At 47.0% G+C, this 25,543-nt stretch overlaps 1 protein-coding gene across 1 annotated transcript; it reads right to left on the bottom strand.

Annotated features, from left to right (window-relative positions):
- Window positions 1-517: 517 nt before the first annotated feature.
- TRAM2 (translocation associated membrane protein 2) lies at window positions 518-25,543 on the bottom strand. The gene is made up of 11 exons (XM_077291689.1): window positions 25,269-25,543; window positions 15,616-15,679; window positions 13,427-13,536; window positions 11,475-11,591; window positions 8,854-8,912; window positions 8,619-8,703; window positions 5,206-5,276; window positions 4,940-5,044; window positions 1,823-1,966; window positions 1,529-1,698; window positions 518-610 (listed from the first exon to the last, which is right to left on the bottom strand). Exons 1-11 carry the CDS (start codon window positions 25,383-25,385, stop codon window positions 537-539), a joined length of 1,116 nt encoding a protein of 371 aa, XP_077147804.1. The 5' UTR covers window positions 25,386-25,543; the 3' UTR covers window positions 518-536.

Consider the following 25,543-nt stretch of genomic DNA (forward strand, 5'->3'; position numbering starts at 1 on the left):
TGAAACTTTTTGATCTCCTGGGTGTAAAAAGAAAAAAAAAATCCCAAAAAAGGACAAAAATATTTTACCAATTGACAATCCTTAAGCCATGGATAGGAAGAGCCAAAAAACATGGACAAGGCAAGACCCAACATCCGGGCGGGACACAAGTGCCCCAGGTGAAACGTGCGATGGTGTAACTGGCGTCGGGAAAAGTTCACTGTACGAAGGATTCCAAAAAAAGAGAAATACTGTAACTCACCCAGAAGGAGAGAATGTCCGCGTTCCGGGGACTCGAGGGTACCAGGTACAGGCTGAAGGCAAGTTCGGCACGTAGCGGAATTTTTTGACTATTGTTTTAAATACCATAACAAAAAGTTACTAATGAGGATTCTTAGAAGGCACTTTAATTCTCGCCCAGACGGGGCACAGAAGGTGACCATATCCGGGGCAGGGTTCTAGTCCTGCTTCTCCACATGCCCCTGATTCTGTCACACGAGGGTTTGGCTTCGTTTTAGATGTTTGTTTGTTTTGTGTGTGTTTGTTTCATGCTTTTATTAAGGAATTTTGATCTTTTTCGGTCGAGGCGTGGAACCATTCTCAGCTTTTATCAATCCGTTTTCATGATAACCTAACAGCAGAAAAAAAATAAAGAAAAAACAAATGAGCAATGTACAAAGATGTCACAAACATTCCAAAGACATTCCGAAGGATGTTGGCCTATTAAAAGGGGGCATTTTCAGAAGTTAAAGTTATCACCTATCCTTAAGTTAAGCAATAACTTTTAGACCAGTGGGGTCCAATCGCCAGAACGGGGGCTTTTTTAATCCCGTCAGAAAGGAGAGCATGAGCGCCTGGGTGTCCACTCCTCCATCCATGGTGCAGAGCTCTGGTAGTCCAGATAGTGTGATAATGTAAAAGTCCATCGTTCCACAATTGGTGGTCGGACCCCCACTAATCTAAAATTCATCATCTATCGCCTGGAAAGATTATTTCTACCACCAAAATGGCCCTTTATCAAGTGCAATCTCATTGCCAGTATGAAGTCTCTGGCCAATAGTCAATATGATTGGGGGTGGGGGAGAAAAGGTGGTCATCCTTTGTGCATCCCATTAGACTTCTAAGATGGTATGTATGACCATCGAAGTAGTGGCACAACTTGGTAGACCCTTAAAAACGGTTATGGCAGAAGTGTCTGGGCTTATTATTCTCCTCCCAGTAGGCACCCCATCTATGAACCGGAACAAACAATCGCTCTGCAGGGGTGGTTCCTGTTCTGACACAGTCGGTGTATGGCACAGTCACCAGTTCTTCTGGTCCAGCTAGCTGAATTATCTGGTAAATCGGGATCTGGAATGATCAACCCAATCCTGAGGTCTATGACCAGCTTTAGGCTTATAGAGAAGACCGGGTTCATGATGTCTCGTGGACCACCAAAAATCTGATGATAATCAACCATGGTCAGTCATTGAGTCTCGGCCACTCAACCCGCCAACCACTCCTAATAGAAGGGCTCACAGATCATTTTTTTGGAGCCTCGGACTCTTACCTGAATCCCTTTTAAGTATCTTGATCTGTTGCTTGGCCATCACAGGTAAGGGAAGCCTCTTCTTAGAAGCTTGTTCTTTACAGCACTCCCGCCAACGACGCAACTGGAAGTGAATGAATCGCCACATCATCCATGTCTGCGATACGCACATCAAAAGCAACACAATCATCCTGTGGTAGACAGAAGTCCCAGATCTCAGGAAACCATGCCGAAAATTAGAGACTACTTAGTCTAAACACTGGCAATCAGAGTTGTCCGAGCCCCACCAGTGGTCTTAGTGGTCTTCTAACTTACCTGAAAAGTAATGTATTGAAGTTGCCTTTGTCTGGGTTGAAAGTGTGGATCTCCGCTCTAGCAAGTCCAAACCCGATCGTCAAGACAGAAAGGGTTAAAGTAAACAGCCGGGTGACTACAAACACCACCGCCCAGGCATTAAAACTGCAGAGAGAACAAAGATCGCTTGAAGGCTCGTTTAGTGCTGAAGAGATTAACACAGGTGGGTAAATCTGGTCTCCAAATAGACAATGCTCTGTGAGCTAAAAAGCCCGAACTCCAGACTGATGCAATGTACTCATCCAGACCAGACCTGGGCAAAGTGTGGCTCGCAGACCACGGCCAGCCCTTTGGCTATTCCTGTTCGGCCCACAGAATGGGACTGGCGAAAATGCTGAAAACAGTGACCCAGGGGCCACACGGTGCGGCCACCCTCCCCTGCCTGATTTCCCCAATATTTGCATCCTCATATGCAGACAACGGTGGAGAACATTGAGGACCATCATACTGTCTGTGGGGGACATCATACTGTGTGGGGGGCTGTGAGGACCATCGTATTATCAGTGAGGTCCATCATACTGTATGTGAGGTCCATCACACTGTGTGGGGGACTGTGGGGTCCATCATACTGTTTGTGGGGATCTGTGAAGACCATCGTATGATCAGTGAGGTCCATCATACTGCATGTGGTGGGCTGTGGTGTCCATTATACTGTATGTGAAGACCATTACACTGTGTGGGGGACTGTGCGGTCCATCATACTCTGTGGGGGGGATGTGAAGACCATATTATTATCAGTGAGGTCCATAACACTGTGTGGAGGACTGTGAGGTCCATCAGACTGTCTCTGGGGTCCATCATACTGTATGTGAGGTCCATCACACTGTGTGGGGACTGGGGCCCATCATACTGTATATGGGGTCCATCATACTGTATGTGGTGGACTGTGGTGTCCATCATACTGTATGTGGGGTCCATCATACCGTCTGTGGGGGACTGGGGTCCATCATACTGTGTGGGGGACTGGGGGGTCCATCATACTGTGTGGGGGGATTGGGGCCCATCATACCGTCTGTGGGGGACTGGGGCCCATCATACCGTCTGTGGGGGACTGGGGCCCATCATACCGTCTGTGGGGGACTGGGGCCCATCATACCGTCTGTGGGGGACTGGGGCCCATCATACCGTCTGTGGGGGACTGGGGCCCATCATACCGTCTGTGGGGGACTGGGGCCCATCATACCGTCTGTGGGGGACTGGGGCCCATCATACCGTCTGTGGGGGACTGGGGCCCATCATACCGTCTGTGGGGGACTGGGGCCCATCATACCGTCTGTGGGGGACTGGGGCCCATCATACCGTCTGTGGGGGACTGGGGCCCATCATACCGTCTGTGGGGGACTGGGGCCCATCATACCGTCTGTGGGGGACTGTGGGGTCCATCATACTGTGTGGGGGACTGTGGGGTCCATCATACTGTGTGGGGGACTGTGGGGTCCATCATACTGTGTGGGGGGACTGGGGCCCATCATACCGTCTGTGGGGGACTGGGGCCCATCATACTGTATATGGGGTCCATCATACTGTATGTGGTGGACTGTGATGTCCATCATACTGTATGTGGGGTCCATCACACTGTGTGGGGGTACTGGGGCCATCATACTGTATGTGATGGACTGTGTTGTCCATCATACTGTATGTGAGGTCCATCACACTGTGTGGGGGACTGGGGTCCATCATACCGTCTGTGGGGGACTGGGATCCATCATACTGTGTGGGGGACTGTGGGGTCCATCATACTGTGTGGGGGACTGGGGTCCATCATGCCGTCTGTGGGGGACTGGGGTCCATCATGCCGTCTGTGGGGGACTGGGGTCCATCATGCCGTCTGTGGGGGACTGTGGGGTCCATCATACCGTGTGGGGGGACTGGGGTCCATCATACCGTGTGGGGGGACTGGGGCCCATCATACCGTCTGTGGGGGGACTGGGGCCCATCATACCGTCTGTGGGGGACTGTGGGGTCCATCATACTGTGTGGGGGGATTGGGGCCCATCATACCGTCTGTGGGGGACTGGGGCCCATCATACCGTCTGTGGGGGACTGGGGCCCATCATACCGTCTGTGGGAGACTGGGGCCCATCATACAGTCTGTGGGGGACTGGGGCCCATCATACAGTCTGTGGGGGACTGTGGGGTCCATCATACCGTGTGGGGTCCATCATACCGTGTGGGGGGACTGGGCTCCATCATACCGTGTGGGGGGACTGGGGCCCATCATACAGTCTGTGGGGGACTGGGGCCCATCATACAGTCTGTGGGGGACTGGGGCCCATCATACAGTCTGTGGGGGACTGGGGCCCATCATACAGTCTGTGGGGGACTGTGGGGTCCATCATACCGTGTGGGGTCCATCATACCGTGTGGGGGGACTGGGCTCCATCATACCGTGTGGGGGGACTGGGGCCCATCATACAGTCTGTGGGGGACTGGGGCCCATCATACAGTCTGTGGGGGACTGGGGCCCATCATACCGTCTGTGGGGGACTGGGGCCCATCATACCGTCTGTGGGGGACTGGGGCCCATCATACCGTCTGTGGGGGACTGGGGCCCATCATACTGTATATGGGGTCCATCATACTGTGTGGGGGGATTGGGGCCCATCATACAGTCTGTGGGGGACTGGGGCCCATCATACCGTCTGTGGGGGACTGGGGCCCATCATACCGTCTGTGGGGGACGGGCCCATCATACCGTCTGTGGGGGACTGGGGTGCATCATACTGTATATGGGGTCCATCATACTGTGTGGGGGGACTGTGGGGTCCATCATACTGTGTGGGGGGACTGGGGCCCATCATACCGTCTGTGGGGGACTGGGGTCCATCATACTGTGTGGGGGACTGTGGGGTCCATCATACCATCTGTGGGGGACTGGGGCCCATCATACTGTATGTGGGGTCCATCACACTGTGGGGCCCATCATATTCTCATATTAACATTCATATTAACATTGAGCAGACATACTTTCAGCCTATTGCTTCGCTGGATGATTATCCCTCCCTGTGAGATGAGGACAAACGAGCAATATGGCCACTACACAAGGTCACATAATGCTCCGCAGACTGCGACACTTACAGCTTTTGATTGTTTTCATCAGTAAAGTAGAAAAGCCGCGCAATATGGAAGAGGAACTCGGCCACCGCCTGCAGCAGGAGCAAAATCAACCCCAAACGGGTTAAACTGTGGAGAGAAAAAAAAAAAAAAGCGCGGTAACCCTGAGGTGTAATAATTGGTGGAGGCAACGCCAACGTAATTATTGGATATTTTTGGCGAGTAGCATTATATGGAGGTGCAGGAGGGGCTACGACAATGTACTGATGGACGGGCGCAGAACGACTCACTTGAGTAAATACGCGCCTCCTATATGAAGTAGATATAGTACAATATACTGGAGCTGCCGAGGAATTTCCTCCTGAAAAAAAAAAAAGTTTTATTAAAAAACCAGCATGATATATCGTCACGTGCAGAGAACGGTGTCACCGACCTACAAGGTCCCGCCCCCGCGGAGCTCACAATCACTGCACCGCACTCTTATACTGGCGCATTATCTCCGATTATGGGGCATCCAGCAGGAGAGGACTGTGAGGACCTCGTGGGAGGCTGCGACCTGTCCATTTACTTGTGGAAACCGCTCTACACCTGCTTTATATCAGGAGCCATCGGGTCACCCGTCCTGGGACCTCAGCGTTTGTTTTTTGTTTTTGTTTTTTTTACCAAGTACTTGAACATTTCTCCCTTGTAGTTTTTTCTCAAACTATCAGAATGGTGACAGATCTGTGTAGCAGTATTATTTAGCAATTATATAGCAATGTGCGGCTCTATTATACACGCACTGTATGGCGGCATCATTTATTTTATACATATGACTAAAGTGGCTGTGATACACAACACGTATTCTCATTAGGTCAGTGTGGCACTATTATGTATGCCAAGCATGGCTGTATTCTAAAGGAGCTCAGTGTGTCACTACTATGTGGGCATTATATAGCTGGATTATGTGGCCATATGATATTCTCACAAGCTCACTATATGGCACTATTATAATATGCACTGTATAATGGTATTACTCTGTGTAGTACCATTACGTATACGCACATGCTATATTCCCAATGAGTTTACAGTGTAGCATTATTATTATATATGCACTTTGTGCCTGTATTATTTACCCATATAACTAAATTGGTTGTTATATACTACATCTATTCTCACTAGTTCACTGTGTGGCAGATACCATTTTCAGAAATTCATTGTGTAGCACTATATGGTTGCATTATTTATCAGACGATACTATTCTCAGGAGTTCACCGCATGGCACTATTATGTACGCACTATATGGTGGTATATATCCACATGATGAGATTCTGAGGAACTTACTATGAGGAATGACTATGTATGTACAGTCATGGCCAAAAGTATTCACACCCCTGCCATTCTGACAGATAATACTCAGTTTCTTCCTGAAAATGATTGCAAACACAAATTCTTTGTTATTATTATCTTCATTTTATTTGTCTTAAATGAAAAAAAACACAAAAAGAATTGTCCTAGAGCCAAATTGGATATAATTCCACACCAAACATAAAAAAGGGGGTGGACAAAAGTATTGGCACTGTTCGAAAAATCATGTGATGCTTCTGTAATTAGTGTAATTAACAGCACCTGTAACTTACCTGTGGCACCTAACAGGTGTTGGCAATAACTAAATCACACTTGCAGCCAGCTGACATGGAATAAAGTTGACTCAACCTCTGTCCTGTGTCCTTGTGTGTACCACATTGAGCATGGAGAAAAGAAAGAAGACCAAAGAACTGTCTGAGGACTTGAGAAACCAAATTGTGAGGAAGCATGAGCAATCTCAAGGCTACAAGTCCATCTCCAAAGACCTGAATGTTCCTGTGTCTACCATGCGCAGTGTCATCAAGAAGTGTAAAGCCCATGGCACTGTGGCTAACCTCCCTAGATGTGGACGGAAAAGAAAAATGGACAAGAGATTTCAACGCAAGATTGTGCGGATGTTGGATAAAGAACCTCGACTAACATCCAAACAAGTTCAAACTGCCCTGCAGTCCGAGGGTACAACAGTGTCAACCCGTACTATCCGTCGGCGTCTGAATGAAAAGGGACTGTATGGTAGGAAACCCAGGAAGACCCCACTTCTTACCCCGAAACATAAAAAAGCCAGGCTGGAGTTTGCCAAAACTTACCTGAAAAAGCCTAAAACGTTTTGGAAGAATGTTCTCTGTCAGATGAGATAAAAGTAGAGCTTTTTGGGCAAAGGCATCAACATAGAGTTTACAGGAGAAAAAAGAGGCATTCAAAGAAAAGAACACGGTCCCTACAGTCAAACATGGCGGAGATTCCCTGATGTTTTGGGGTGGCTTTGCTGCCTTTGGCATTGGACTGCTTGACCGTGTGCATGGCATTATGAAGTCTGAAGACTACCAACAAATTTTGCAGCATAATGTAGGGCCCAGTGTGAGAAAGCTGGGTCTCCCTCAGAGGTCATGGGTCTTCCAGCAGGACAATGACCCAAAACACACTTCAAAAAGCACTAGAAAATGGTTTGGGAGAAAGCACTGGAGACTTCTAAGGTGGCCAGCAATGAGTCCAGACCTGAATCCCATAGAACACCTGTGGAGAGATCTAAAAATGGCAGTTTGGAGAAGGCACCCTTCAAATATCAGGGACCTGGAGCAGTTTGCCAAAGAAGAATGGTCTAAAATTCCAGCAGAGCATTGTAAGAAACTCATTGATGTTACCGGAAGCGGTTGGCCGCAGTTATTTTGGCTAAAGGTTGTGCAACCAAGTATTAGGCTGAGGGTGCCAATACTTTTGTCTGGCCCATTTTTGGAGTTTTGTGTGAAATGATGAATGTTTTGCTTTTTGCTTCATTCTCTTTTGTGTTTTTTCATTTAAGACAAATTAAATGAAGATAATACCAAAGAATTTGTGTTTGCAATCATTTTCAGGAAGAAACTGAGTATTATCTGACAGAATTGCAGGGGTGTCAATACTTTTGGCCATGACTGTAGTGTGTGACGGTATTACACACACGATACAATTTTGTGGACATTATAGCAGCACTACCTGTTCCCCTTCCATCTCACAGTCTCATAATATAGTAGGGTAGAAGGAAGGGAGAAGCGCGCGCAGGGAGGCGATACCATGGAATCTAGTGATCTGCCCACTCAGGGCTCCTTTCCAGTAGAGAAGATATGGAGCACACTCGGCCAGTCTTAGGGGATTGGCAATTATGGACCTACCAAAACTCATTTCCATTTTTATCTCCCCATCTACCCAAAGAGCCAGAGATTAAAAGGGATATTTGAATCTCCAAGATCCTATCCCAATATGTAGTAGTAATATTAATATTAGCAAATACCTACCGTGTAGGTGTAATATTAGCAAATACATCCATTAAAAATGGAGTATAGTTCTTCTGATTTGCTATGTCTCTTTCCTCAGGTGCAGGCATTGCAGGACCTTAGGTACCCATGGTTATAAACATTAGCAACTAGCTGTCCCTATATCAGTGGTCGAAACCATGGATACCTAAGGTCCTGCAATGCCTGCGCATGAGGAAACAGACATAGTCAATCAGAACAACTATACTACATTTCTAATGGATGTATTTGCTAATATTACACCTACACGGGAAACGTCCATCTCCTGCCCCCTTAGAGACCCTGCAGATCAGATTTTGCAAAGACTGCACGGATATAATGTCGGTAATGGACGCAGGCGCGGCTCTCACCTTCTTTACTTTTTGGAAATATAATTCTGGCAGGGCGTGCAGCCAATACGCCAGCTGGCACAGGTAGAAAAACTTCACTTGAAATCTTGAATGGGGGGAAAAAAAAATAAAATAAAAGTAAAATAAATGTATAGATTTTAAAACAAATGGAACAATTATTTATACCCAAAATGGCTTTTGTTATTTAGAGAATGGCGGCGTGTTCTGAAGAGAGATGGACCCCGGCGACACTTACGGTAGATACACATGAGGATAACTTTCCCATAGGGTCTTTGGATTGGATAAATAACCTTCCTAGGGAGCAAAAAGAGCACAAAATGTTTTATAGAAGCATTAAAGGTCATCATCATCGCACAGTTAAAAAAAATATATATAATAATATTATATATATATATATATATATATATATATATATATATATATATATATATATATATATATATATATATATATATATATATATATATATATATATATGTGATTTCCCACTCATAGGATAGGAGACAAGTTGCTGATTGCTGGCGGACCGACCATTGGGAGCCCCATAAATCACGAGATCAGAGGTATGGAGCTGATGTGCGCATGCTCGACAGGTTCTAGAAGTCTTATAGGCAAAGAATGGCGCAGGGATGAGCATGCGCACCTCCATTTTAGTCAGGATCGGTCCCGGAGCGTCTATCTCAGCATTATGAGGGTCCCACCGGTGAGACCCCCTGTGATCAGCAAGTTGTCCCCTATCCCCCTCAGCCCTGTGCGCACTGCATGAACAGAACCGGTTGACGGGGTGTGAATGCTCCATACAACCTGGGTGCCGGCTGTGCTGTACAGCCATCACCTGAGACCAAGTGGTCTGATCACAGCAGTATAAACCTTTAAATGCCACGGGTCCATTATGACAGCGGCATTTAAGAGGTTGGAAATGGCGTGCTGATTGTTTTACCGTGGTAGCCAGGGACCGACTAAAAGTGGCTGAAATAAGTATTGAACTCGCCACCATTTTTATTTTTTTTTTTAAATTAAATATGTATTTCTGAAGGTGCTAATGACATGAAATTCTCACCAGATGTTGGTAACAACCCATCCAATCCACACAGGCAAAGAACTCACCATAGATAAATTATGTGTAATATTGAGAAAGTATTGAACACGCTTACTGAAATTTATTTAATACTTTGTATAAAAGCCTTTATTGGTGATGAAGCTTCAAAACACATTCTGTATGGAGAAACTAGTCGCAGGCATTGCTCAGGTGTGATTTTGGCCCAATCTTCTCCACGATCACGCTTCACATCTTCAAGGTCCTGTCGGCTCCTTCTATGAACTCTGAGACTTAGTTCCTGCCATACATTTTCCATTGGTTTTTGGTCCGGTGATCGGCTTGGCCATTTTCGTAGATTTATTTTCTTTGAAACCAATTGATAGGTAACTTGGCTGTGTGTTTAGGATCATAGTCTTGCTGAAACGTCCACTCTCGTTTAATCTTCATCATCCTGGTAGATGGAAGCAGATTTTTATCAGGAATGTCTCTGAACATATGTCCAGTCATCCTTCCTTCAAATTACATGAAATTTGCCAGAGCCGTGTGCTGAAAAACAGCCCAGCACCATGGTGGTCTCACCTCCAAACTTCACTGTTAGTATGGTGTTTTGGGGTGATATGCAGTGCCTTTTGGCCTCCAAGCATGAGGTGTATTATAGGTGTATTATACCATCCAAAAAGTACTATTGGTCTCATCTGACCAGAACTACATTCTCCCAGTATTCCACAGGCTTGTCTAAATGCTGTTGAGCAAACTTTAAAAGTTCTAGCATACTCTTTGTTGAGCAATGGAATGTTGTGTGGTGAGCGTGCCTACAGGCCATGGTGGTTACTTATAGTTTTCTTTGTAACAATTGTACCTGCTGTTTACAGGCCTTTCTGTAGCTCTTCATGGGTGGTTCTTGGACAACTCTTCTGATAATTCTTTTCACTCCTTTGTCTGAAATCTGCAGGGAGCACCTGGTCGTTGCCGATTTATGGTAAAATGATGTTCTTTCCACTCCCGGATTAAGGCCCCAACAGTGCTCACTGGAACCTTCAGTAGTTCATAAATTCTTCTGTAACTAATGCCATCAGTATGTTTTTTTTTTTTGTTTTTTTTTAACAATAAGGTTGTTAAGGTCTTGAGACAGCTCACAGGTTTTACCCATCATGAGATGTTTCTTGCGTGTCACCTTGGTAATGAGACCCATTTTAATAGGCCATAAGTTGAATCAGCTGATATTATTTTCAATAATTGGCAGGATTGCTTTTTAATTACTGATTTCAGCTGCTGTCATGACTTTCCGTGGCTTTTTGCACCTCTCTTACTTCATGTGTACAATACTTTTTACCTGTGTCATTTCTCACTATTACACATAATTTATGGACATCTAGGGCGATTTCTTTGCCTGTGTGGATTGGATAGATTGTTACCGACATGTGTGAGAATTTCATGTCAATGACACCTTTAGAAACAGATTTGCTTAGAAAATTGGAGGACATGTTCAATACTTCCTGAAAAAAAAAACCCTGAAAGCAAAGATATGCCCCCATGGGATTCTTTCACCCAAGGGTCTGCATAAACTTGGCCCTACTGTAAAACACATCCAGAGCTGCATTCAGAATTCTGCTCATCTCCCTTAAGCTCCAAGACTGCAGTGACAGACATCTCAATGTGCACACTGCTGGGGTAGTAGTTGTACAACTCTATCACATCTGCACCCTTGAGATAGGCACGTCTGTCACAAGTGTCATTTATTACCATCTTATTAGGGGTCCTAATTATCACCCCATTAATTAGTACAGAGCCAAATACTCCATCATAGTAAGACTCACCGTGGCTGCAACATAGAGACCCCAAAACATGGAGGTCATATGAAACGCCGCCAGCTGCCCGGACTCATTAAAGCGGCTTTGTTTTACCTTTGACAGGTGGAGGCGCCGGTTAATTTTCTGTGGATGAGATAAAAACACAAATAAAAAACAAAACTCACATTTTCCAAGTGTCTTTAGTACTTATGCGAACCACAGAAAGCATAACCCAGCTGACCGGTCCTCTATAGCAGAGTCCCGCTGGCTGTTATAACCTGCTGCAAATGTGATGCACGCTGCCAGAAGCTGGTGGTTGGCTGTGCATGTGGAATCAGAGCCCCTTCTTCATGGTCACTTACATTCTTAGGTTGTTGGGAGAGTGATCCAAATTCTAAAGAGATCATTGCTTTGTACAAACAAGGAAAAGGATAGAAACAAAATACAAAGCCAATGAATGCTCCTAGAGATAGAGTTGGAAGCATGGTTCACAAGTTCAAACTCATAAGAACACCGGCTACACCATCTGGACGTGGCAGAAAGAGGACGCTGTCACCGGCTGCCACCAGATTCCTGAGGCGGCGTGTGGTCAAAAACCCTCTAATGACTACAAAAGACCTGCAGCAAAATTTAGAGGCAGGTCTTTATACCCTGGAGATCTTCATGCCCAGACGTCACCTCCACTGACCATAAAGCCCAAGAAAAGTCTGAAACATGCTGAAAATCCTACAAATAAGTCTCCGAACATTTGTATCCTAAACAAACCTTGAATTTTTTTTATTTCTACAGATGAGTGGTATGTCTGGAGGAGGCAGAATGAAGCTGAAAAGAACACCCTGCATTTAGGGAAGCATGGTGGTGGCTCAGTGATGCCTACAGTGATGAATGATGGTGGCTTGGTGATGCCTACAGTAAAGCATGACACTAGCTCAGTGAAACCCTCAGGAAAGCATGGCGTTGGTTCAGTGATGCCTACAATGATACTGGCTTGGTGATTCCTTCTGTGAAGCACAGCAGTGGCTCGGTGATGCCTTCAGTGAAGCACGGTGGTGTCTTTGTGATGCCTACAGTGATTGAGCAGCAATGGCTTGATGATACCTTCATAAAGCATGGCGCTTGCTCAGTGAGGTGTATACTGAAGTACAGGCTTTGTGATGCCTACATTCATGAATGTAAGTAGCTTTGGGGCACCTACAGTAAAGCATGGTGGTGGTTAGGTGATGCTTTGCTTCCTAGCGTGTGGAGGGCAAGGTAGTTTAAAAAATGCCTTATGTGATGAAGCAGAAACTTGGGTGCCATTGGAGCTTCCAAAATGAGAATGATAAACACCTCAAAGTCCACCAAGGTTTGGTTTCAGAAGATGTCCTGGCAGACTCTGGATTGGTCATCACTTTCACCCGATTTGAACCCCATAAAGAGTCTTTGTAGGGATGCAAAGAAGGCGGCTGCAGCAGCAAATCCAGAGAAACTAGTGTCCTGGAGACCACTGCATAAGCCGATAGCTGATGTCTGGCTATACAACATGTGTACAGCAGGTCATAACAGCCAGAGGGGCTCTACTAAGTTCTTGAGTTACTTGTCAATCCTGTGACCGCAGTAACCAGTACAAGCAATATTTTGGGCTGCATTTGGAGAAACCGCTTGTTATATTAGTTATTAGATTTTACATTGCAATAAACCAATGATACAAGAACAAAGTTTGTGAACTTTTCTAATAAATCAAGTTTACAATGGGAGGTGGTGTTAATTTTAATTACAACTGAAGCCATTAATAAGGCCACCAGGGATCACACACTTGTCTATGGACAGGTGATAAAAGTCTTGGGTGGGAAACCCTTTTAAGTCACAACATAAGGCCTAACTACAGGGAAAATGTAATAAGTTACTGGGGGGATTCGGCCTTTATATACTGTAATTTACTGCACCCCCCCATATTTCTAATACCCCAAGTGACCGGTTCTGGATAATCATCTACTTACATCTAGGACATACTCCTGGACGATGGCGTGTAGAATGATTGTGATGATAATGTAGAACAATATGGTGACCAGATCCTTGGCCCCATAGTGATAGTAGACAATCTCGCCATCTGGAAGGTAACGAGACCAGTTAGAATCCAAAGACAAAATTACCAGTGAAAACCACCCAAAAATCAGCTCACAAAGTTTTCAATAACTAATTTGCATTGTTGTTCATAAAAACGTGGATTTTTTTCATCCCTAACGTAAAAACCGTTTCCGTATACGATATGTGACTTACTGAAACCATGGCTCAGCATCACAACTGCATGGGTCTGATCCACATCAGATTTTTGTCCAGGAAATATCAGGGGGAGACTGCTCCCCGACAGAGGGCAACGTGCAAGAGGGGAAGGGAGCACTCGCCGACAGAGGGCAACATGCAAGAGGGGAAGAGAGCGGTCGCCGACAGAGGGCAAAATGCAAGAGGGGAAGGGAGCGCTTGCCGACAGAGGGGGAAGATGCAAGAGGGGAAGGGAGCACTCCCCGACAGAGGGGAAGGGAGCGCTCCCCGACAGAGGGCAACATGCAAGAGAGGAAGGGAGCGCTTGCCGACAGAGGGCAAGATGCAAGAGGGGAAGGGAGCACTCGCCGACAGAGGGGAAGATGCAAGAGGGGAAGGGAGCGCTCGCCGACAGAGGGCAACGTGCAAGAGAGGAAGGGAGCGCTCGCCGACAGAGGGCAACGTGCAAGAGGGGAAGGGAGCACTCGCCGACAGAGGGCAAAATGCAAGAGGGGAAGGGAGCACTCGCCGACAGAGGGCAACATGCAAGAGAGGAAGGGAGCGCTTGCCGACAGAGGGCAAGATGCAAGAGAGGAAGGGAGCGCTTGCCGACAGAGGGCAAGATGCAAGAGGGGAAGGGAGCACTTGCCGACAGAGGGCAACATGCAAGAGAGGAAGGGAGCGCTTGCCGACAGAGGGCAAGATGCAAGAGGGGAAGGGAGCACTTGCCGACAGAGGGGAAGATGCAAGAGGGGAAGGGAGCACTCGCCGACAGAGGGGAAGGGAGCGCTCCCCGATAGAGGGCAAGATGCAAGAGGGGAAGGGAGCGCTCGCCGACAGAGGGCAACGTGCAAGAGGGGAAGGGAGCACTCGCCGACAGAGGGCAAAATGCAAGAGGGGAAGGGAGCACTCGCCGACAGAGGGCAATGTGCAAGAGAGGAAGGGAGAGCTCGCCAACAGAGGGCAACATGCAAGAGGGGAAGGGGCCGCTCCCCGACAGAGGGCAACGTGCAAGAGAGCGCTCCCCGATAGAGGGCAATGTGCAAGAGGGGAAGGGAGCGCTCGCCGACAGAGGGTAAAGTGCAAGAGGAGAAGGGAGTGCTCGCCAACAGAGGGCAACGTGCAAGAGGGGAAGGGAGCGCTCGCCTACAGAGGGTAAAGTGCAAGAGGAGAAGGGAGCGCTCGCCAACAGAGGGCAACGTGCAAGAGGGGAAGAGAGCGCTCCCCGACAGAGGGCAAGATGCAAGAGGGGAAGGGAGCGCTCCCCGACAGAGGGCAAAATGCAAGAGGGGAAGGGAGTACTCGCTGACAGAGGGCAACGTGCAAGAGGGGAAGGAAGCGCTCCCTGACAGAGGGCAACGTCCAAGAGGGCAACGTGCAAGATGGAAACGTGCAAGAGGAGAAGGGAGCGCTCGCCGACAGGGGGCATTTTGTAAAAGGTGTAAAGTGGTAGTATTAATAATAATAATCTTTATTTTTATATAGCGCTAACATGTTCCGTAGCGCTTTACAGTTTTGCACACATTATCACATCTCTGTCCTGTAAACAAGGCAATTTAAAATACATGACAATATCCTGCTGGATTTAGTTGCAGCCGATTGGTATTGCGCTGCCATATAGTTTATTATCAAATAGTACAACCAGATCCTTCAGTATAGTACAGCCAGATCCTTCAGTATAAGGGACTCTCCTAGTTTTATTTTCTCTCGGACTCTCCTAGTTTTACAGACCATTAGTACACAGATGCAGAACCAAGTACAAAGCAACGCCAGGATATCAACAATATAAACCACCAGAATAAGGCTCAGAGCAGAATACGGCCAAACAGCAACTGAACTCAGAGACCGGGCTGATCCCCAGCACAAAAACCCCAATAGTATCACAAAACATTCATAAAACATGGCTGAACTAGTGGAAGCAACTTACCGAGAGACTGGAGGCTGCTGTTATACTGAGGTAAGATGAAGATAAAGGCAGTTTTAGCGGTGACCTGTAATGGAACAAATATGTGACTGATCATTCTAAATAAGGAACATGACTTCTGTCTCGAGAACATTAAAAAATAAAAAGTGTCAAAAACAGCACAGAAAAATCATAACTAAAAAGGCGCAACCCCCCAACAAAAATCATGAACACTTGTGTTGGGCATCTTATGACTGACCTGCCAGTAAAGAGTTAAATCCGGTATTTAATTAATTTAAAAAAAGCCATTACTTTTTGGAACAGCCAAAAGCGAGGGAGTGTTTCCCAGTAATTAAAAACCTCATTAGACGTGTTGATTATGTCATATTTATGTCTGGAGCCGCCAGGTATAATCACATAAGCTTCTCCAAATACAATTTTACAAACTTTTCGACAAGTCATATTTTTGTTGGGCTGGGTCAAACACTAGGACAGCGACGAGGGATTTACACCGTGTAGCGGCACCATGCCACCTAATAAAGCCATTTAGGCAGCCTTGGTCCATATACCCCATTAGGTCCCCATTCAGAACTTAAAGCCCCAGGACAGAAAGCCGCCCCAGATATGGCGGACTCATCCAATCCACGCAATACACAGATCAACATTCATTGGAAAGCCGACCATGCAATGCTACAATTTCACCAATAGTGACATCTGCAGAGGAAATGAGCACTCCCAACAGTAACAGGTGATTACTAGGGGCGGGAGAAATCAGACTATTTCTGCAGCATTATTGTAGTTCTTGTATATAAGAGCAGTATTGTAGTAGTTATATTCTTGTACATGGGGCAGTATTATAGTAGTTATATTCTTGTACATAGGAGCAGTATTATAGTAGTTATATTCTTGTACATAGGGGCTGTATTATAGTAGTTATATTCTTGTACATAAGAGCAGTATTATAGTAGTTATATTCTTGTACATAGGGGCAGTATTATAGTAGTTATATTCTTGTACATAGGAGCAGTATTATAGTAGTTATATTCTTGTACATAGGAGCAGTATTATAGTAGTTATATTCTTGTACATAGGAGCAGTATTATAGTAGTTATATTCTTGTACATAGGGGCAGTATTATAGTAGTTATATTCTTGTACATAGGGGCAGTATTATAGTAGTTATATTCTTGTACATAGGAGCAGTATTATAGTAGTTATATTCTTGAACACAGAGGACAGTATTATAGTAGTTATATTCTTGAACATAGGAGCAGTATTATAGTAGTTATATTCTTGTACATAGGGGCAGTATTATAGTAGTTATATTCTTGTACATAGGGGCAGTATTATAGTAGTTATATTCTTGTATATAGGGGCAGTATTATAGTAGTTATATTCTTGTATATAGGAGGCAGTATTATAGTAGTTATATTCTTGTACATAGGGGGCAGTATTATAGTAGTTATATTCTTGTACATAGGGGCAGTATTATAGTAGTTATATTCCTGTACATAGGGAGCAGTATTATAGTAGTTATATTCCTGTACATAGGGAGCAGTATTATAGTAGTTATATTCTTGAACACAGAGGACAGTATTATATAAAAGTCTCCCTTCCGTACAGCTGATGTCACACTTTCTGTCTGGAATAGCTTTTTATAACAAGCTTTAGACACTGTCACTATTTCTAGTCTGGTCCAATTTAAGTTCTTGTAATGCTCTAACCCATTAATGTAAATGGACGGGTAATCCTTCCCTACCCAGTAAAATTCACCTTCTCGTCTGACACTTCGTACAGTTGTACATTTACCATATTTCCTTGGATGCATTCTTTCTTGCGTTGCTTGGCAGCGCACAAATAATGTCCGGACAACACTGGGTGCAGAAGTCGGAGTGAATCTTCTCACAAGATCATTTTACCAGGGACCAGACACTTTCACAGGAGGGTTCAGAACACATTGTGTCAGGGAAACTGCGCTTCTAATAACTGGGTTTAACCCTTTCAGTGTCTAGACTGATTCTGAAAAGATCCCTGCACAAAAAAATAAAAATTTGCATTCTGTGCCAATTTTTATTTTATTTATTTTTTTATGGTTGCTTGACCAAGCCTCTATTCACATGGGGCACTCTGGAGCCTCGTTCTCTGTATTGGTGGGGTTCCCAGCAGTCTGACGCCCAGCGATCAGCAATTTACCACCTAATAGGTGAGCATTCAAATCTTTACTACAATCCCTTTGAAGTCTAATGTCCAGAGTTCAGCGCCAACCGCCGAGTGACCGATACGAACCCCGAACTTTACAGTTCAGGTTAGCTCATTTCTAAATATAAATACAGTTACGGTATATGAAAAAGTTTGGCCACTCCTATTAATCTTAAGCTTAATGTTTTATAAAAATTGTTTTTTTTTTTTACAACAGCTATTTCAGTTTCATATATCTAATAACTGTTGGACACAGTAATGTTTCTGCCTTGAAATGAGGTTTATTGTACTAACAGAAAAAGTGCAATCTGCATTCAAACTAAAATTTGACAGTTGCATAAGTATGGGCACCCTTATCATTTTCTTGTTTTAAATACTCCTACCTACTTTTTACTGACTTACTAAAGCACTTTTTTTTTTGGTTTTGTAACCTCATTGAGATTTGAACTTCATAGCCAGGTGTATACAATCATGAGAAAAGCTACTTAAAGTGGCCACTTGCAAGTTGTTCTCCTGTTTGAATCTCCTCTGAAGAGTGGCATCATGGGCTCCTCAAAACAACTGTCAAATGATCTGAAAACAAAGATTATTCAACATAGTTGTTCAGGGGAAGGATACAAAAAGCTGTCTCAGAGGTTTAACCTGTCAATTTCCACTGTGAGGAACATAGTAAGGAAATGGAAGAACACAGGTACAGTTCTTGTTAAGGCCAGAAGTGGCAGGCCTAGAAAAACATCAGAAAGGCAGAGAAGAATGGTGAGATCAGTCAAGGACAATCCTCAGACCACCTCCAGAGAGCTGCAGCATCAACTTGCTGCAGATGGTGTCACTGTGCATCGGTCAACTATACAACGCACTTTGCACAAGGAGACGCTGTATGGGAGAGTGATGCGAAAGAAGCCGTTTCTGCAAGCACGCCACAAACAGAGTCGGCTGAGGTGTGCAAAAGCACATTTGGAGAAGCCAATTTCTTTTTGGAAGAAGGTCCTGTGGACTGATGAAACCAAGATTGAGTTGTTTGGTCATACAGAAAGGCGTTATGCATGGCGGCAAAAAACCACAGCATTCCAAGAAAAACACTTGCTACCCACAGTAAAATTTGGTGGAGGTTCCATCATGCTTTGGGGCTGTGTGGCCAATGCCGGCATGGATTCCTCTCAGTATCAACAGATTCTTGACAATAATGTTCATGAATCAGTGACAAAGTTGAAGTTACGCAGGGGATGGATCTTTCAGCAAGACAATGATCCAAAACACTGCTCCAAATCTACTCAGGCATTCATGCAGAGGAACAATTACACTGTTCTGGAATGGCCATCCCAGTCCCCAGACCTGAATATCATTGAAAATCTGTGGGATCATTTGAAGAGGGCTGTCCATGCTCGGCGACCATCAAACTTAACTGAACTGGAATTGTTTTGTAAAGAGGAATGATCAAAAATACCTTCATCCAGGAACTCATTAAAAGCTACAGGAAGCGACTAGAGGCTGTTATTTTTGCAAAAGGAGGATCTACAAAATATTAATGTCACTTTTCTGGTGAGGTGCCCATACTTATGCACATGTCAAATTTTGTTTGAATGCAGATTGCACATTTTCTGTTAGTACAATAAACCTCATTTCAAGGCAGAAACATTACTGTGTCCAACAGTTATTAGATATATGAAACTGAAATAGCTGTTGCAAAAAAAAACAACATTAAGCTTAAGATTAATAGGGGTGCCCAAACTTTTTCATATAACTGTATATATATGTGCATTTTCCTCCTAATTTCTTATTCTCTTGATTTTTACATTTCACTTAGATTAATTTCCTTAAGTATCGGCGGTTTGAAATTCAAATAACAGAAACAAAAAGTTTGAATTTTGAATTTCCAACTGCCGACACTTTGAATTTTAAACTGACGATTCTGTAAGATAAAGTTTCGGCAGTTGGAAATTCAAAATTCAAACGTTTTGTTTCTGTTATTTGAATTTCAAACCGCCGATACTTAAGAAAATTAATCTAAGTGAAATGTAAAAATCATGAGAGAGTAAGAAATGAAGAAGAGGTTAATACAAACTTATAATCCCCCCGCCTGGTGTGAGAGTATCTGACACGTGTGTGTTCCAGTTCATGTTTCGGTTATGTGCTGGGGAGGAAATACGTTTCTCACTTCTAGATTCGTAGAGAGCAGAAGGCCGGGGGTGTTATTCAATAAAGGCATTTTTTCTTTTCTGGAGTGCCCCCCCCCCGCTCCACACCCCCAATCACGCTGCTGCGGCTTTAATCCATTCAGTTTTGGAAACGTGGCAGTCAGGGAGGGGGGAGAGGAAGGGGAAAAAAAAAAAAAAAGGAAAAATTTGTGAAGAATCCCACCATTTAAAGCCATGAATAGGGAAGCAGGTTCCCCCCCACCATGAGCCAGGTGTACAAGAGCTGGGTTGTTTCAGACACTGCAGTCACTCAAACCCCTGAACTGCAGGGGAAAAAAAAAAAATTTGCTCTCTTCTCAGGGAGAGAGAGACACATTCCAGTCATATTTTGGCAGAGGCGAGAGGCGCACACAGAGCCGGCTTTAACTTCCTGCATGGAGAGGAGGAAACTGAGAGGACGGCTTTATTCCCTCTTCTCCAGCGTAATCACCAGCAGGATGGAAAAAACAACTGGAAGATAGGAGTCAACAAGGATTTTATTAAAAGTATTTTTTTTCTTGCCCATTTAACAAATAAATCATTTTTTTGTCACTTGTTAAAGAGAAGACTGCAATCTAAATAAATGATAAATCTGGATTTTCGTAAAGGTCCCAGATCCTGCGGGACACTTCCGAATTTGGGAAGCAGTCCCATGGCCCAGTTTCGACAGTATCTGTGTCCTTTCTCCTTTGGATGCAGTTACAGTTGAATACGTTGGTGGAGCGGGGAGCGACAGCGGTGGAGCCGGGAGCGACAGCGGTGGAGCCGGGAGCGACAGCGGTGGAGCCGGGAGCGACAGCGGTGGAGCCGGGAGCGACAGCGGTGGAGCCGGGAGCGACAGCGGTGGAGCCGGGAGCGACAGCGGTGGAGCCGGGAGCGACAGCGGTGGAGCCGGGAGCAACCAGCTCCACAACAAGGTTTTTCATACATAAAATTTATAAAAGTTGCTTTTGTGTTTTTGCAACAATTTTTTTTTCTTTCAAAAGCAGCAAACCGCGATCTTCAGCGTTAATATAACGTAACGTCAATGTGTCACCAGCGAAGTCTGTCGCAAGGCGGCGATTGCAGAACTTCCTATACAAAGTGTCTGAGAACCAGAGATAAATGACAGGGAAATATCTATTCTCCCCCAGTGACTACAATGTGTGCACAATGTGGCAGCCGTGACCAGAGGCCACCGAGGTCCTTCACCGCTGCGGTCAATACCTCCCACAGGTGACCTCCACATAATATTTGCTTCTAGAGAAAATGGGCAGCGCATGTCCAGACTGGAGGTGGCACAGGAGGTCGCTCACCACCTCCCACCACGCGACATGACAGCACAGGACACATCATGTCGTCACCACCTCCCACCGCACGACATGACGGCACAGGACACATGTCGTCACCACCTCCCACCGTGCGACATGACGGCACAGGACACATCATGTCGTCACCACCTCCCACCGTGCGACATGACGGCACATCATGTCGTCACCACCTCCCACCGCGCGACATGACAGCACAGGACACATCATGTCGTCACCACCGCACGACATGACGGCACAGGACACATCATGTCGTCACCACCTCCCACCGTACGACATGACGGCACAGGACACATCATGTCGTCACCACCTCCCACCGCGCGACATGACGGCACAGGACACATCATGTCGTCACCACCTCCCACCGCGCGACATGACGGCACAGGACACATCATGTCGTCACCACCTCCCACCGTACGACATGACGGCACAGGACACATCATGTCGTCACCACCTCCCACCGCGCGACATGACGGCACAGGACACATCATGTCGTCACCACCTCCCACCGCGCGACATGACGGCACAGGACACATCATGTCGTCACCACCTCCCACCGCGCAACATGACGGCACAGGACACATCATGTCGTCACCACCTCCCACCGCGCAACATGACGGCACAGGACACATCATGTCGTCACCACCTCCCACCGCGCAACATGACGGCACAGGACACATCATGTCGTCACCACCTCCCACCGCACGACATGACGGCACAGGAGGTCGCTCACCACCTCCCACCGCGCGACATGACAGCACAGGACACATCATGTCGTCACCACCTCCCACCGCACGACATGACGGCACAGGACACATCATGTCGTCACCACCTCCCACCGTGCGACATGACGGCACAGGACACATCATGTCGTCACCACCTCCCACCGTGCGACATGACGGCACAGGACACATCATGTCGTCACCACCTCCCACCGCGCAACATGACGGCACAGGACACTCCACCCCGAACACATGAGGGGCTCCAAAGCTAAGGTTCCCCTCAGTCACAAACAGTGGCCGCTAGAGAGCAGATTGTTCTTTTCCATCTTGGTTCATCTGCACGTCTTTCCCTCGAACGGTAACACACTAACACCGCAGCCGCACATGGTCCACAATGGCGCTATGTCTGGGGGTTAAAAAAAAAAAAAAAACTATTTCTGATCAACCCCTTTAAGTGTTCCTGCATCACACAGGACGGAGCTGTGTACCCCTGTGTGCACGGGCCCTTAATGTGCGCCCACGCCTCCACCTGAGATCAGCGGCGTCTGATGCATCAGAAAAGTACTACAATTTATAAGACCACGGAGGGGCCACAGATTCCCGAGCTCAGCGTCCGGCGCCATTCATCAGAACCAGTACCACCGAAGAACCAATGGACCCAGGTATAACTTAAGGGGTCCGGTGCTGCCGGGGTCCGTCATATTCTGCACAAGTCCTTCAAAGTCATTTTGCCCAAACTTCTTGTGAGCTTGTAATCAGGGGTGTAAATGTTGGGGGAGCACGAGACCCTGGAGCCTTTTGGGGGCCCTATTGCAGATACTGTATTGCGGGCCCCAATAAAAGGGGGTCTTCCTGTGATTGGTGGCAGTCATTTTACAGTGCGGCTGCCTCCATTCACTTGTAGTACTAAACCGAGCCATAACCAAGTGGTGGCGCTGTGGTTCTGGAATTCATCAGATTCCTCCTGTAGGAATCCTCGCTGTTCGGAGAGTCGGTCCAGACACAAAGCGCCTGAACGTGACTCACGGACGTCACCCAGCTCTAGCGCAATCCACAGTGACCCCCCACCCTCCGCCATGTGTCCGGATATCCACACACCAAGTACACGCCAGAGGGGTGAAAAGATATGCACTGCACCCGGGGTGCTAAGGCTTACACTACAAAGTTCAATCTTTATACTAGGACACTCATAGTTAAAGGGAATGACCCTGCTAGAAGAGGACTTTAAGGGGACTTTGATTTTGCAACGTTCAAGGGAAGGCACTATGCGGTGGTCCTTTCCCAGTACAGCAGACATGTGGCCATGCTGATTCTCATCTGGTCCTTGCGATGAGATGTCCTGCACCTCTGGCGGGCATGAACCTCTGGCGGTGACCCTGCACCTCTAGCGGCGACCCTGCACCTCTGGCGGCGGCCATGCACCTCTGGCAGCGACCATGAACCTCTGGCAGCGGGCATGAACCTCTGGCAGCGGGCATGAACCTCTGGCGGTGACCCTGCACCTCTGGCGGCGGCCATGCACCTCTGGCGGCGGCCATGCACCTCTGGCGGCGGCCATGCACCTCTGGCGGCGGCCATGCACCTCTGGCGGCGACCCTATATTCCACTATCCATAGGAAGATGGCACAGCTCGGACAACCATTTCTGCTTTCAGCCATGGACGACTCCACTTTCGTCCAGAGGTAGGATCTGGTACTGCAGCGCAATCCCATTCATAAATCATGGGCCATGGACAAGAGAGGCACTGCTCCTTTAAGAAAGCGGCCATGGTTTATAAATGACATCCAATCATTTTCAGGGGCGCTAGGACTTTTTGTAGCACAGACTATCACTAATTCCGGTAAATGGATTGTGGGAGATTATGCTCAGAGCTGCAATACCGGACAAAACCAATCGGCAAGGGTGGCGCTGTGACCGGGAAAAAATAAATGTGCCCCCTCTACAAACTAATTATATTCACCCCCTTTAAAAGTTCTGATCCCCCAAGAATCAGATCACTGGTCAATGACCAGATGGCAGAAAAAAGTGCCCCCCTCCTCACCAGCCCTGAATTTGAGGATGGTATGACATGCTGGGATTTGTAGTGCCACAATATCTGTAGATTCCTGTCCCTATACACGCCTGCAGTACGACAGGCCGCCCTCCATGATCTACTTGGTGGGGTCTACTCTGGGGTTGTGTGGGGACACGGGGCAGGCGCAGTGTTGTGGGGCCCACCTGCAGCAATGGGAGCAGCCAGAAGGCAGGGAGAGGGTTAACTTCCGCTACACAGCGTCATGCAAATATAGGGGTTAACCCTCTTACCGCCGGGGGATTAGTGGCAGGTAAATCACAGCGGAAAGAATGCTCATTCCATAGACAGGCAGCAGGTGTTCTGCAGACGTTACACTGGTTGTACCCCACCACCAGGTGGCGCCATGGAGTCAAAGGCTGAGGCAGGAAGATGGACACATCAGCAAAAGAGTGTTAAAGGGGTTCAGAAACTTTTTAAAGGGGATGATATGAACAACAGAGAATAGGATTGGGGTAGAAAGTCATAAATGTGAATATTAAAGTAATGTAGGAAAAAAAGACACTAGTGCACCCCACCCCCCTCAAGGATTAACAAGCTTTTTAAAGGGCCAGGAAACACAGTGAATCTGCATGAGATCTGTGGCACTGCCTGCAGGTAGAGGAGTGAGAATATAGGAGTGTGGCAAGTCACTACACACCCCACCACCAGGGGGAGCCCATAAGTAATGCACTGGGGGAGGCAGAAGAAGAGGAGGAGGAGGAGGAGAAGGACACATCAGCAGAAGTCACCAGGAAAGGGTTAACAGACTGGATACAAAGTAACATCTGCAGGGTTCTACAATCAGTGCAGGGGAAACACAGGGATACAAGAGGGGAAGGGGGGCACAGGAGGGTGCAGAGGGGGGCACAGGAGGGTGCAGGGAGGGGCACAGGAGGATGCAGAGGGGGCACAGGAGGGTGCAGAGCGGGGTGCAGAGGAGGCACAGGAGGGTGCAGAGGAGGCACAGGAGGGTGCAGAGGAGGGTGCAGAGGAGGGGGGCACAGGAGAGGGGGGCACAGGAGGGGTGCAGAGGAGGGGGGCACAGGAGGGTGCAGAGGGGGGGCACAGGAGGGTGCAGAGGGGGGGCGCAGGAGGGTGCAGGGAGGGGCACAGGAGGATGCAGAGGGGGGAACAGGAGGGTGCAGAGGGGGACAGGAGGGTGCACAGGAGGGTGCAGAGGAGGGGGGCATTGGGGGTACCAGGGGGCGCAGCCGGACACCTACCTCAAACATGAGACCGATGAGGACGCACAGGACGAAGAAGAAGCCGATGTCCGCATGATTGTGGATGACAAACTCCTGGCTGAAGATGGGGTAACTTTTCCTTCTTCTGAAAGCCATAACGTCCCAGGAATCTGCTTGCCCCCTCCCTGCTCCTCTCCTCTCTCCACCCTTCCTCCACTCACTCTCCCCCTCACTGAGGATGAGGAGGATACAATGTAACAAGTAGCCGCAGACTGAGAACCTCTCCTCCTCCTCCTCCTCCTCCCAGGCCCCGC

This window comes from Ranitomeya variabilis, chromosome 2, assembly GCF_051348905.1.
Source record: "Ranitomeya variabilis isolate aRanVar5 chromosome 2, aRanVar5.hap1, whole genome shotgun sequence".
NCBI classification, from domain to species: domain Eukaryota; kingdom Metazoa; phylum Chordata; class Amphibia; order Anura; family Dendrobatidae; genus Ranitomeya; species Ranitomeya variabilis.

Excerpts from the sequence above, each read along its gene's own strand:
- TRAM2 (XM_077291689.1), bottom strand. The coding sequence starts at position 25,385 with ATGGCTTTCAGAAGAAGGAAAAGTTACCCCATCTTCAGCCAGGAGTTT. Across the intron at positions 15,680-25,268 it reads TCATCGGTCTCATGTTTGAG|GTCACCGCTAAAACTGCCTT; the intron begins GTAGGTGTCCGG and ends GTTCCATTACAG. Across the intron at positions 13,537-15,615 it reads CAGCAGCCTCCAGTCTCTCG|ATGGCGAGATTGTCTACTAT; the intron begins GTAAGTTGCTTC and ends GTTACCTTCCAG.